Below are 13,350 nucleotides of genomic sequence, written 5' to 3' on the forward strand. Positions count from 1 at the left end.
AAAAATCACTTCAGGGAGAATAGAAAAAATGTACTATTTTACTCAAGGAGAGGTCCAGTGCCAGATTGCTGCCAGCAAACTTACCAGTCGTCTTCTCTCCTCTTCAACAGCAATCAGGAGCCGAGCAAACTCCTTCAATGACTGGGCTGAAAGGAAAACAAAGAAAAAGAACATTCTGATTAAAATGAGATTTTAAGATCAGGTGAGTCTGTTATCTGGATTGAAGCTACAGTGATAAAATATTGCACTTATACTGCACTGTAATCATTAGCCTTAAACGAGACAGACTGAAGCCGGCAGCAGGGCAAGAGCAAAGAAAAAGAACCAAAGTCTTAAGAGTCATATGTATTTTAAAAATAATTTTTTAATGGAATGAAACATGGAAAAGACGGAAACATGTAAAGTCTCAAAATAGAAAAATTCTTCTTTCAGCCACAAAATTCACTTTAGCATACTAAAAGCAGAAAGAAAATGCCAAGAAAATAATTGAGTTTCTCCCACTAAGGTGGGAGAACAAGTATTTGTAAGAACTATGAAAAATATTTGGGTAAATATTTGAAACTCAACATTTTAGAAGAAATGCCTAGTGTTTAGATTTAACATCTCTTTGGCTTTATGTTTTACAAGGACAAGGTCTCAGGTGACCCAAACAGATGATTGATTTATAAGCTTTGAATTCTGTTACAACTGTGACAGACTCTTTGCCCAAAACTGTTTTCAAATGGAAGTCAAAGGGCTGAAGCAGAGGCAATTGAAACATAATACAAGAATTAACCCCTAAAAGAGGGCAAGAAAGAGAAAAACATTCTGAAAACTCCTAAGACTTCATTCTCATGTAAGCATGTGGTACAAACCTGTCCAGAAAAATCTTTCTTTCCATTTATATTACTTTCTCAAGGGCATAGGGGTTACTCAGTTTCAGCATCACAGTCCCATAGGCGACAATCCCAGACATGTGAAGAGAGCTAAGTATCACCTTTACTTTCTCCTGATGCAACTAGCAGTAATTGCTACCAACGTCAGGATGCTACATTTTGTGGTTTGAAGCTCTGAACTCAGAATACAGATTGCTAAATACTACAGCTTCTCGCAATAAACTTGAGGCAATCTTAATCATTTTGAAAGAGGTAAAAAACAAACATGGAAACAAAACTCACATTTTCTCAAAAGAACAGGATTGAAAATCTCTTTACAGTTAACCAACATATAGTGCTGAAGGTATGCTAATGGAAGTCCACCTCTTAGTTATTTTTTCATCTTAAATGTTTTTGTGTCAGTCTCCAATAATATGGCTTTATCCCTTCTCAACTTCTCTAAAAGGTTTAAAGAAATAAGCATATTTTCTAGAAAATACTGAAACAGATCCTTTAAGAAAGAACTAGTATCGGGTTTGCAGACAACTGCCTTGTCTGCATTCATGAACTGCTACTTAGTCTTTGGACCATTCCCAACTAATTTCTATCCTTTATACCATCTGGACCTTGCAGAGGTCACCTCTGCATTCTCCTTTCTCTCCGTTAAGTTTTATAGCTAAAGAACGCTTTGCTGTTTGTTCCAATTTCTTCTGCAAGAAATCACATAGCTAATTTTTTTTTCAGCTATGATGTTATACTTGCATTTCTTGACCTGTAAGTTATTGCTTGCTGACAAGTTCTTTTTTTCCCATTATGAGTTCTTGGTTTAGTCCAAATACACCTGGTAAGTTAAATGTCCATCTACTTGGGCCTTGAGTTTTTTCCTTTTAAATATTTTTCCCTGAGAACACAAGCACAAAAAGATTTTGCCAGTTATGTCAAGAATTTTAGTTTGATATCCACTGAATTAACTCAATCTCTCAGTCAGCTCATAATATCCCATGTAAAAAAACCAAAAACAAGCAGATAAAGAAATAAGATGATGAACTGAATGGTTATACCTGACTAGGAATCTGTAGAGCGTTACACTCAAGAATATCTAAGTACCCAATATGAAAAGCTAAAACTAAATAAACAATTAGCCAGACAGACATGGCTAAACTATGAGGATGTGGAGGGGCTGGGGTGGAGGGAGGTGGGGAAGAAGGGGAGTGTAGAAGAAACCCAAAACACAAAACTAGTATGAGAAGCTTTTGATTCATTATTTGAATTTAAAGGCAGAACCAGAGAGTTTTTAGTTTCAAAGCTGAAACATTTGCTTAGGATTTAAATAAATTCAGGTCAGCCACAGGAAAAAAGCACATAAAATATGTTCTATAAGTGTGCAAATCAAGGTTTTCCTGAATATTTAACACTAATATAAAGGTTCTAGTCTGTCACCTGTACTGTGCCTCGGCTGAAGACTGAGAAACTCAATCTTTTCCTCCCCATTGGCTCACCTTTATGGGAATTATAAAGGTCAAAGTTTCACTAAGAACAAAGAACCTACATTCTTTAGCAACACTAAGACAAATCATTCTGATTTTATGAGATTTTGATGGCAGAGACACCTTCGCATCAAAACTGACTACACTCGCTGCCCAATACCCACACTCATCCCTACATCCAGCCATGGGATGTCCTTCCCCAGCTCAGGAGGTGCACAGGCAGAACTTGTGCATTGTGCTATTCAGAGCATAGTGAAGGATGCACACCCAGAACACAAACATCTCTGGTGACTCCAATGCTCCTTGCAATGCCACCACATACACTGAGAAAGGCTTCACCCACGCCAGCTCTCCTACAATAGCCCTGAGTACCAAAGTACTGATCTTTCATGTCATTACACCTATTTTCCCACACAACCCCCATTCAGTGTGGCCTCTTAAAAGCCAGGGTCTGTCCCTAGAGAACTTCTGCTGTGCTGGAAGCTGCAGTGGGAGTGGCAAAGGGAAAGAGAGTCCTTGCTCCCCTTTTCCCAGTGTACCTCTTTTCCCTCTTTCTCCCCCCTTCTCCCTTCTCTGGCTGCAGAGAGGTGACAGCTCTGCCTCACCTCAGTTTGGGGCTGGGCAGACAGAAGGATGCTGAGGGAAGAGGTCACTGGCAGGGGAGCCATCCCAGGCAATTCACCCATAGGCACTGGCCACCTTGGAGATCGGGGCAGGGGCGTCCTTCCCTTCCACAACTAATACCCTCATCAGGATCTCAGCACAAACCCTGGGCACAGCGTACACACATCTAACTCTGGATTCACAGCTCTCTACGGCAAACAGGCAGATATTTCAGCATTAATAATTTGAGGTGTTTTTGTGTAGTTGAAAACCAGAAGATTTAGAAATCAGACCCATCTTACACAACAGCCCCACAATCTTTTCTTAGTAATGCAACAATATTTTTTTAAATACACGTCTTTTTAATCAGAATAGGCACAGAAGAATTAAAGTGAACTTTGTAAACACAAAGGGGGTGGGAGGAAGAAGAGTCAAGCATTTTGCAAGAGGAAATGTCATGGGAATGTGCTGATAAGAAATAAATTCTGAAAACCCATCAATAATGTGAAGTACAATATGCAGCCTAACATACTAAATATAAAGATATTTTTAGTTATTTTCATAAAGAATTATTGTTATCGGTGGGCCACATAAAGAAAAATAAAGTGCTCACTCAATATTTTATTCTAAGTCATTAGGCAACATTAATTTAAAAATCCCAACAGTTTTACAGTCTGCTTTTTATTTAAGGACTACTCTAAAGGACTTGTAAGATACATTTGGTATCATGATGGAAATGATGCCTGTGAAAAGAAATGCCCAAGAAGTAAAAATAATTGAATGTATACCAAGATGTACACTCATCTGTGGTCTCATTTATCACAATCACAACAGGTTGCCAGCGGTTTTCTCTGGAGTGTTCCCAACTCAACAACAGTGTGCTGCAAAATTTTTCAGGAGAAAGGGCTCCCATTATTTTAGTTACCAAAAGAAAAAAAAAAAGGTACTCTCTTTACTTTTAATTGAAAAGTCTTTTAATTAATTTGCTTCATAAAGAAACAAATTAACAGTAGCAACAGCTTAAACATTAAGCTAGTGTAGATGGAGAAAATTCTCTTTTTTTCCAAAATCCCTATAACCTCAAACACACGGTATAGCTCCACAAATAACTACACTCATATAATTAAGAAGGAACTGAAGTTTGATGTAGAATTGAGTGAATGAGGGAGAAGTAAGAGGATAAAAATAAATTTATGTGAATTTATAGAATGCTTTATTAAAAATATCATTCATTTACACTCTACAAATCTGATTTACTGCATTGACATCAACACAGTTGTTCATAGGAAAAAAAATGCACATAATATATCTTATGGAGTTTTTGCTATATACTTATGTAGAGAACGTATCACCTTAAAATAGCATCTCTGTGGAAATTACTGAAGCTACTCTATCAGCCTTAGCTTAAAATTTAAGAGTGCAGTGTCACACTGTACCACTAAATGTCACACGCAATAGATATTACATCATCCACATTTAATGAGAAAAGGCTGACAAAAAGTATGACACATGTAATAATTTTGCATGACCAATACCAAACTGAAAGACATAAAGCCAAGTTTGGAAAGTAATGTTCAACCCAAGGCAGAAATGAAAAGCTACTGTGGAAGACAGTACAACTGAATGTTCTTTTCTGTGGACTGTTACTTTAATTTTGACTTATACATTCAGTCTTAAACAATGCATAGACAATTTTACATACTCTAAACAAAACAAGAATTTATAGCATTATGAGCAGATACCACCACAATCTTCAGATATGTGAATGCCAGCACAGAAAAAGTAATACATACAGATACATGTCACATGTACTTATGACACCTTGCTGTATGAAAGGCAAAAATAAGTAAGACTGTTAGAGATTTTCTTATGTCTTCCTGGTCTGACTGAGGAACTGCCAGGACTATGCTGTACACTGCTCTAAGTCCTCTTTGGCAGAAAGGTCAGTCAAGTACATCCTCCAAAACCAGTCATAGCTAGCACAGACTTGCTATAGCAGCCCCAAATTCATGTTTGAGCACAAACTTCTGCTGAAGTCCAGAAGGGAGTTTTCCCTGTAAATAATACATCACTGAAACAGAATTCAAGATAGACTGATGGCCCATAAGGAAATTTTCTAAGGATTAACACTTGTTTACTAGACTTCCATGAGAAAGCAGAATAAATGTAAGATACATGAAGGCTGGGAGAAGAGATTTTCTTTTCCAAATTTAAAATTAAAGTAAATATATTATTAAAACATTGTTAATTTACAGTTGTATTTCCAGAGTTTTTAATGATTAGCATTAACTGTCTTTAAGACATAGTGAAAAAGTAAGGGAGGTGGTGGTGATAGTGAGGTTGAGTAGGACAAGAGTAGCCACAAAAGGCTTCCCTTCAGACAGAATAAACAAACATTTTAGAGTAACACTGAACAGGCCACAACATGTATGAAGAGACAATCATCTGCTTTCGCAGTAATTTCTACTTAACAAGAGTTGCGGACGCTGTTAAAGCCACAGAAGATCTGTAATGCCTATCAGTAGATAACTAAACTGGGTGACTCAAAATACCACCACTGGCAAGTTTTCACATTACAAAATGGAAGGCAGAGGAAGACTGTGTCGGAAAAAGACTCCCAAAGCATGCCATTATCTTGGTCTTTCAATAGCATTTAAATGTTTGCTATGAATTTAATTTGAGATTTATTTTATACAACAGAGATTTCCTTTACCACTGTCACAACCTGGACTGATTTGTTAATGACCCTTTTTTCCCCCTACTTTTCCTACTGCATTAAGTTTATAAAACATAAAAAGTGTACAATTACCTAGAGCTTTAAAGGGAATTACAGTTGAGCCCAATGGGAACAAGCTGAAGGATAAACATCTTAATCTACAAATAGAAATAATGAATAATTTATATAAATTGTGAAAAAAACATCAAATATCCTTGAACTTTTAGCAGAGTATTGGTGTCAAAACATTTTATAACTAATGTTGACTGGGTTGGAGCACCTTTGCAACACAGCTTAAAAAACAGTAGTGCAAGATGACTGCAACATTTTCCTACAGAAAACAGCTGTTGGTTTTATTTTTAAAACATATTTTCAGAAAAGCTGTATTTGGATAAATCTTCCCGATTATTGCTCAGGTTTTCTATTTTCTTTACCTACTGTAATTTCTTCCACTATTTCTACCCTAGTTTGTCTTCACTCACTTTCCAAATGGCAAGATTTTTGGAGAAACTTCAGCCTGGAAGACTGAGCTCTGTACCATAAGTAATATTTACTGGGAAAGCAGAAAAGATGACAAAATAGGAGAAGAGTACAGAATTTCAAATCAATGTTTATCTGTTATTTTGTCCCCTTCTAAGTATCATTCCCAAGATAATAGAAAAAATGCAGCAACTGCTTTCTTTTGTTAAGGTTTAAGATAATATCAGTTATGTACTTATGCAAATTATAGTTTACAAGCTTGCAGCATGTCAGATATGCTTTAACATTAAGCTCAGTATTGGTGTACTCACTCATCAAGAGATGAATTATGTTAGAAGATTCCATTGTTAAAAAAGAAGTTAGAATATCAAGATAATGGTTCATTTCTTCATGGTTTTTCAATTTCATTTTACATTTGGAAAGTTATTATTGTATGTGCTGCCTTATCCTCTCTATTTAGTTTCTCTTACCTTCCTAATCTAGGTATCAGGTTTTATGGATCTGTAATAAGGACCTTATGCATTCCTGTTGTCTGTGTTTACATTTACCACAGCCTCCACAAGAATAGTAAAAAAAGCTATTTGGGCCTTCCTATAATACAATGAAATACAATACTAGTAGTAAAAGACATAGGGTGGAACAAAAATTCAAGTGCAGAGGTTTAAAGATTACATCAACATACCCCAGCATGGAAATACAGTCTCAAAGTGACAATGATTTCTGCCAGAAGACAGTGGTTTAAATTTAGAATCCAAGTAACTACAAATCTCCTTGAAGACTTCAGTCGTGGGAAGGCACACTAAGGTACAGGCAACCCTGTCTGCTCTATACTGTTCTTGTGATAGAATCAAGACTTTCTTAGATCAGACAATGTGAAGCTATTTCAGACTCAATAAATGAACATTCTTACTATTTGCTCCATAATTAGTCTGCGAGGGTTTAATCCAGTGCTTTTTTTTATCAAATATTACCATGATATTTCAGATTTTGAAGCGTCTCCCTGGGAGCACCAGTTTCAGTGGTAACTTTGTTTCCTGTGGCAATTGCCTCCTTGAACTGTGAGAAAAGGCATTTTGCCTTTTTTTTTTTTTTTTTTAATTATTGAAAATAAGTGTGCTACCTCACTTAAGGAAATCCAAATTTGCCAAAAAATTAATTATAGATCAGGAAGAAAAAGACAGGTGAAAAATGACTGTTTAAAAGCTTCTGCAAAGAAATGATGCAAATAAATAAGCAAGAAAAATGACAAAATTAAGCCTTTTATGTCCAAATTTATGCTTCAAGGTCTATGTATTGCTCTCCAATTATGATCACATGTTCCACTACATGCTGGCAAGCAGAAAATTCAATCAGGGCACAGCTACTATAATGCATGTAACTAAAAGTAGAGAAACCCCAAGGGTTCTCTCTATTTCATTTGAGTTAAGGCATTGTAAACTCAAGAGTAAATTCAGTGGTAATTTTTTCTCCACATCGTGATTAGGAGCATTTTGGCTCTTCACAGTATTAGGACAGAGAGCTGCAAATTCCCAGTGAAAACAAAATCAACAATAAAATTATCAGATATTCAGCAACAATCTCTCCATTTGACCTCCCCTGCTTTATAGCATTTGATCCCTGTATATTTCCAGGCAGTGTTCCCCACAAAGTTTCAAAGCCCTTCAATTGCAGGCCCAATACCAGGCAGAAGCATTTGGGTTTTGTCACGCTGTAAAGGTGAGACAAACCTTTTTTCTTCTGAGAAGCCAGCAATTCCACAGTAAGAATGGAACCTCCTGCCTGAGCATCACACATGTATGCCTCACACTCCCCACTAATATGATAGCCATAAAAAGCACCAAATCAAGATCTGAGCTTAACTGAAGCCCAAAGCTCTGCAAGATGCGTTTGGCAGGACACTATAACATGTACATACCATATGAGGCAATTTTAACTCAAGTATTTTCACTCTGCAAAACTGACCGAGCAAATATAGCAAGGTATTTTCTGAAGTTTTTTTCTTAACATATGTAGAGCATAAAGTGCAGAGCCGTTATTAGAAGTAAAAATCCTTTTCTCATTACAGAAACAAACTTCTGTCAGGGAAACCATCTAAATCCAGTTACAAACAGTATAATATTTGAGAATTCTTTGCTATAAAAAGTAGCTATCATGTCACAAATATTTAAACATAAAAATACAAGCCTTGTACGAAAGTTTAAACAATCCTTTGAGGCAACACATTTACATTTTCCACTCCACTACTTTTCAACAGAGGTCTACACAGAAAACTACACGTTTATATACAAACTAAGAAGAATTGCAAGAAAGTCAGGTTATCTAGAATTCCCAGATTTACTGTCAGCACTTGTCAAATACAATACTTGAAGAGATAACCTGAAGACATGCAATGTTACACATTTTAAATAAATCCAATTACTTGGCTTAACATCAGTAAATTGCCATGCCTTACTCATGCAGAACCTCACAATGCAAATACAAGTATAAAATTCTAAATAGATCAAGCAAGGGCAAAACACTTCAGAGAATCCTGAAAAATTTTTAAAGTTCATAATGGCTCTCTATCCCACAGCACATTTGTAAAACCAAAACAAAACCAAAACCACACCAAAGAATAATTCCACTACCACCACTTTTAACAGTTCATTAAAAATACAGCTGCATATCTACCCTGTGTTACTGTTCTACCCCATTTATAAAAGCAGTACAGATTTTGAAAATACATAATTCAATTTTGAAAATTTACTTATCTTGTGTAGCATGAATTCTTCACCATGGCAGAGATGTGGTAGAAAAAGCTCATTCTAGAATCCACTAGTCTACAGCACCTCTCCTGAAATATGGCATCTTGGAGTGCCAGCAAAAACATTTTCAATCATCTAAATAATTTCTTCCATTTTCTTAGGAACATGAGAAGGATCTCTCAGGTAGTCATGTGCTCACACAGAGCACTATATAAAACCTGTCTACAAGTGACTAACTCTTTCCTTCTCTCTCCCATTTCTTCTACAGTTCTATGAAGGGGTGAAGGCTTTTGGGACAAGTCACAACAAATACACAATTTCTGCCATGTTCTCACAGAATAAAGAGGTAAGGGTTTAGATAAGTGATCATTAAGAAACACTCTATCTCTACACCACACTACAAAATGGGATTTTACATTACTGTACCTGTCAAAGAGAAATCAGCCTCTCTTTCACCTGATGGAGCCGCAGGCACAGCAGTGGGGCTGAGCTCTACAGCTGCAGAACTCAGCAGGGTGTAGGGGAAAATATTCAATCCATCAAATTCTGTCTAACAGGTACAAAGTGATCTTAAAGTGCTGCTGGAGACCTACTTTGAAAAAATAGCAGCTTGAATTGGCCCCTATTGAAAACTAACAGCATACCATAGAAGTTCATTTAATTCAAGTAATCTTTACCTCAACTAAATTGACCATTAACCTTTGACTTGAACAGATCTGCCTTTGCCAGAGTTGACTGATATCCTATCACATGTCAATGGAAGAACTGCTCTAAAAACCATGGAATATGCAGGAATATTTAAGTTCAAAGATGGATTCTGATGCAATCAGATTACAATCCTCTCTTGCACTCCCTCCCCCATCCCACTAGAAAGAGCTGTGATATAAATGTACTATGAGTAAAAATCTTTTGTTCTAAGATAAGAATTGCAGCTTCAAGGTTGAGGTTTTTTTTGAACAGTTGAATAACAAGACAACATAGGAAACAACCACTGAGCAATATACGACATAGTTTGCAGAAACGTTGAGCTGCAAAAGTAATATTCAATCATAGCATTCCATAAACAAAGGAATTAGGAGTAATTATAACTACATTTCAGGCTTGCCAATCCCCAATTCTTCAGAGGCACATCCATACTTTAAGTGAAGGAAAAAAACCCTGATATTTTCATCTTCCCAGCTGTATAAACCTTACTTGTGTGTGGCTCTTTATGAGTGCTGAATAGGGGAAGTAAAAGCAAAAATAATATATTCGGAATGCTACTGAGAATCATTAATACTGTTTTTCTGATTTTTAAAGTTTTGTACATTTATTGCTTGAATAGTGAAAGAGTTCAGAAAAAATATCACCAAATAGTTCAACAGACGTTAGCTTTGCCATAATTGCTTAATTAAATTTAGGACTACAAAGGGATCAAAAAGTTCCTGTGCTTAAAATTCTAAACTCTACTAAGCATTTTGATTTCAGAAAATACAAATCTTTTACCTTGCTTGCTCAAACCTGAAGATGAATATCTCAAAGCTGAGTTGATCAAACTACTATCTGTTTTTGAAAATTAGTTCCTATTTCTCAAGAGGTATGCTAACCTGGCAACTCTAAAATGTTACACCATTCTACTAGAAGTGTATTATATACATCAACAGTACATACTTATTATTTTCAAGACAACTCTATAAAGCAACACTCTAGTCCTCAGATTGTCTCCCCAGAGGCATTCATACTTCCACTGGGATGTCCAAACCTAGAAATAATGAAATTAAGTGACAAAGGAGGGGAAAAGAGGTATGCTGAAGTCATGGAATGAGGACAATAAAGTAGACTACACCTTCAAGAATCCAGAAGATCGGAATGAGAGACACAAAAACTACTTCATCTTACTCTGTGAGTGGCATGGACTTGTCCATTCATCTACTCAGCTGCTCAGACCAAATTTTGACTCATCTTAACTCCTTAGCAGAATGTACCAGGACAACAAAGTTGTTGATGTCCACTGCCTGCCTCACCCTCTTTCTCTGCACAGTAGGAACTCCAAGGCAAGCAGTATCTCAGACACCAGAGTCTGCAGTCCAATACAGTAAAATGAACTAACATGAATTTTAGCTTCTGTTAGTACACCAGGATGCAAACTGCAGGGACTCAACAGAGCTCCCACTGTCAGCTACTCCTGACACAGAAGAAAGGTAGGACAAACAGAAATGGCAGTAACTGCATCAGCCCTACCCCGCAATTCAGTTTTTTCAGTTCAATACTCATCTTACGGTCAACAGAGAATGGAGCATGTGAATTCCAACAACCTTCTGATAGGTGTCCAAGAGAAAAAGAAACAACAAGGACTGTGTTGTTGATCTTATTTTACCTTTTCCTCCTGAAGAGATAAAAATGTACTGCACCATTATTTTGTTTCCTGATTTGTCAGCCACATTTGCCCTTCCAAAACAAGGACAAGAGACCGTGCTCGACAAACAGAATGCCAACCTTCACTTTCTGGGGTAGATGTTGTTTTGAAGCCTTGATAGGATCCTAGCACTAGCATAAAATCACTCATTTTTTGAAGTCAAGAAACAATAGAGTTCCGGAAACAGGTGGCATTTGCTTAAATTGTCAAATATGCAACAAAGATTAAAAAAAAAATAGTGGTAGGAACAGAATCAACAGATTTGAAACAAATACTTTAGGCATTTCACACCCTGATTGTGCTGAGTTTCTCCCATAAATTGTTACCATTGAACTTCTGCAGATAAATATAATCCAATACAAGTACCAAATAACCCTGTCCTGTGATCTTACAAGTACCTTAAGCAAAGTTGCTTTCAAAGTAATCTAGAAAGTTAAATATTAAAATTCATTCTTTCAGCTGAAGGAAAAAGAGCTGGTAAATCTAAGCAGGTAATTACTGTGGAAAAACAGCACACAATCTTTCTATGCAAATTCACTCTCCATTGTAAATAGCTTTCTAGTCTAATTCAGGACTCAACCCTTCCCCACCCACCTAAAATAAAAACACCTTTTGTAAATACACTTGTCTCTAATGTGTTTCACAAGGTCAACAAACTCAAGCAGTAGAAAAGTTGTTGGGATGATGTCTACACTAAAAAAATCCACCCCCAGAATTCTGCCCTCAAGGTGGTGGCAAGATCCTGTTCTTTCTTTGCTTTGGATAAAGCAGTAGTAGACCTCAGATGCTGGAAGTAATTTTAGACTTATCTGGAAATTGGTAATTCCATTCAGAAGCCTGGTTACAAATGGGAATTCTGTGCAAAGTAAGTTGAATATTAACCCCAAAAAGAACTTTCTTGAACATAAACGCTTAACCTCAAGTCATTAAGGAGATGATTTGTAAGATATCCAAGTGATTCAGACTGTAGGTGGCTCGACTGCATTTAATAAATAATTCAGGAAGAGCCAAGCAAACTCAAGAAGCCATTACATACCACATGCAACAGTGGCTTGAAATCTTGAGTAACCTGACATCTACCTTCTCAGATTCCTGATGAATCTTTAAAAGACAGTGTCCTAACCTGGAGACTGCCAAGTCCATAGATTGATTGTCAAGATTTGTCTCTACACACTGTAGACATGCATAAAGCCCCCACGTAATTTTTTGCTGTTTTAAGCTTATTTATTTGAATAAAGCATTGTATCCACACCATGTACCATTAAAAATAGAATTTGGTACCTCTTAAAGTCAATTAAACTTTTACACTGTTACAAAAGATGGGGGGAAAAGGAAATACCATGATTTTTTTTCCCTTTTTCTTTTGTGCAGTTTTATATACAAATTTCCCAGTACAGATCTATTTGCTGCTTTGAATAACAGGATGCTTGTTCTCTGACAAGCTCTCCAAGAGGATAGAGCAAATGCTAACTGGAAAGCATTGTGCATATGGATGTCCAGTACAAGAAAAAAGAAGACTGAACTTCTAGCATCATTGCTCAACTAAAACAAGAAAACAAAACACAGCAGTGGACTCTAACAAACAGCTACTATTAACATTCTGCATTTGTTTGCTTGGTTTTGAGCTCTTTCTTTCCAGTACATTTGAGTCAATTTTTCAAAGTTCAACTTGAGACTAACTGCTGTAAACAACCTAACTGCCAGGTATGAGCTAACAGTTCTGTAGATGGTTAGTTGAGAGCAATTTAATAATCCCATGAACAACTTGAGCTGTGAGTCAGCAAAGATCATGAGCCTCAAATGCTAGTGGCAAGAGAAGAATTCAGTGCCCACAGGAAAAGATACCACATTTTAGAACTTTTGACCTATTCTTTGTGACTCAATTAATAATGATTCCATAAATCATCATAATCCTATTACATTGTTAAATCATGCATCTGATGCTACCTGAAACATCTGTCATAATATAATTCTCTTCACAGAAGAAAACCCCAAACTTCAAAACCAGCAGTCACAGAGTGAAAGACATATTTCACTCAGTTTTTCAGTGCACTTTCTTAAACAGCACATG

General features: G+C 36.5%; 1 protein-coding gene across 3 annotated transcripts in view; it reads right to left on the reverse strand.

The window, feature by feature from the left end:
- Positions 1–13,350, reverse strand: part of ARHGAP42 (Rho GTPase activating protein 42) — a 139,691-nt gene that overhangs the window by 91,395 nt on the left and 34,946 nt on the right. For all 3 annotated transcript variants that reach the window (XM_058836556.1, XM_058836547.1, XM_058836539.1), the window contains exon 3: positions 85–146. In XM_058836556.1, coding sequence (XP_058692539.1) covers positions 85–146 — 62 coding nt within the window. The remainder of the gene's footprint in view (positions 1–84; positions 147–13,350) is intronic.

Source organism: Poecile atricapillus, chromosome 1 (assembly GCF_030490865.1).
Source record: "Poecile atricapillus isolate bPoeAtr1 chromosome 1, bPoeAtr1.hap1, whole genome shotgun sequence".
Classification (NCBI taxonomy): domain Eukaryota; kingdom Metazoa; phylum Chordata; class Aves; order Passeriformes; family Paridae; genus Poecile; species Poecile atricapillus.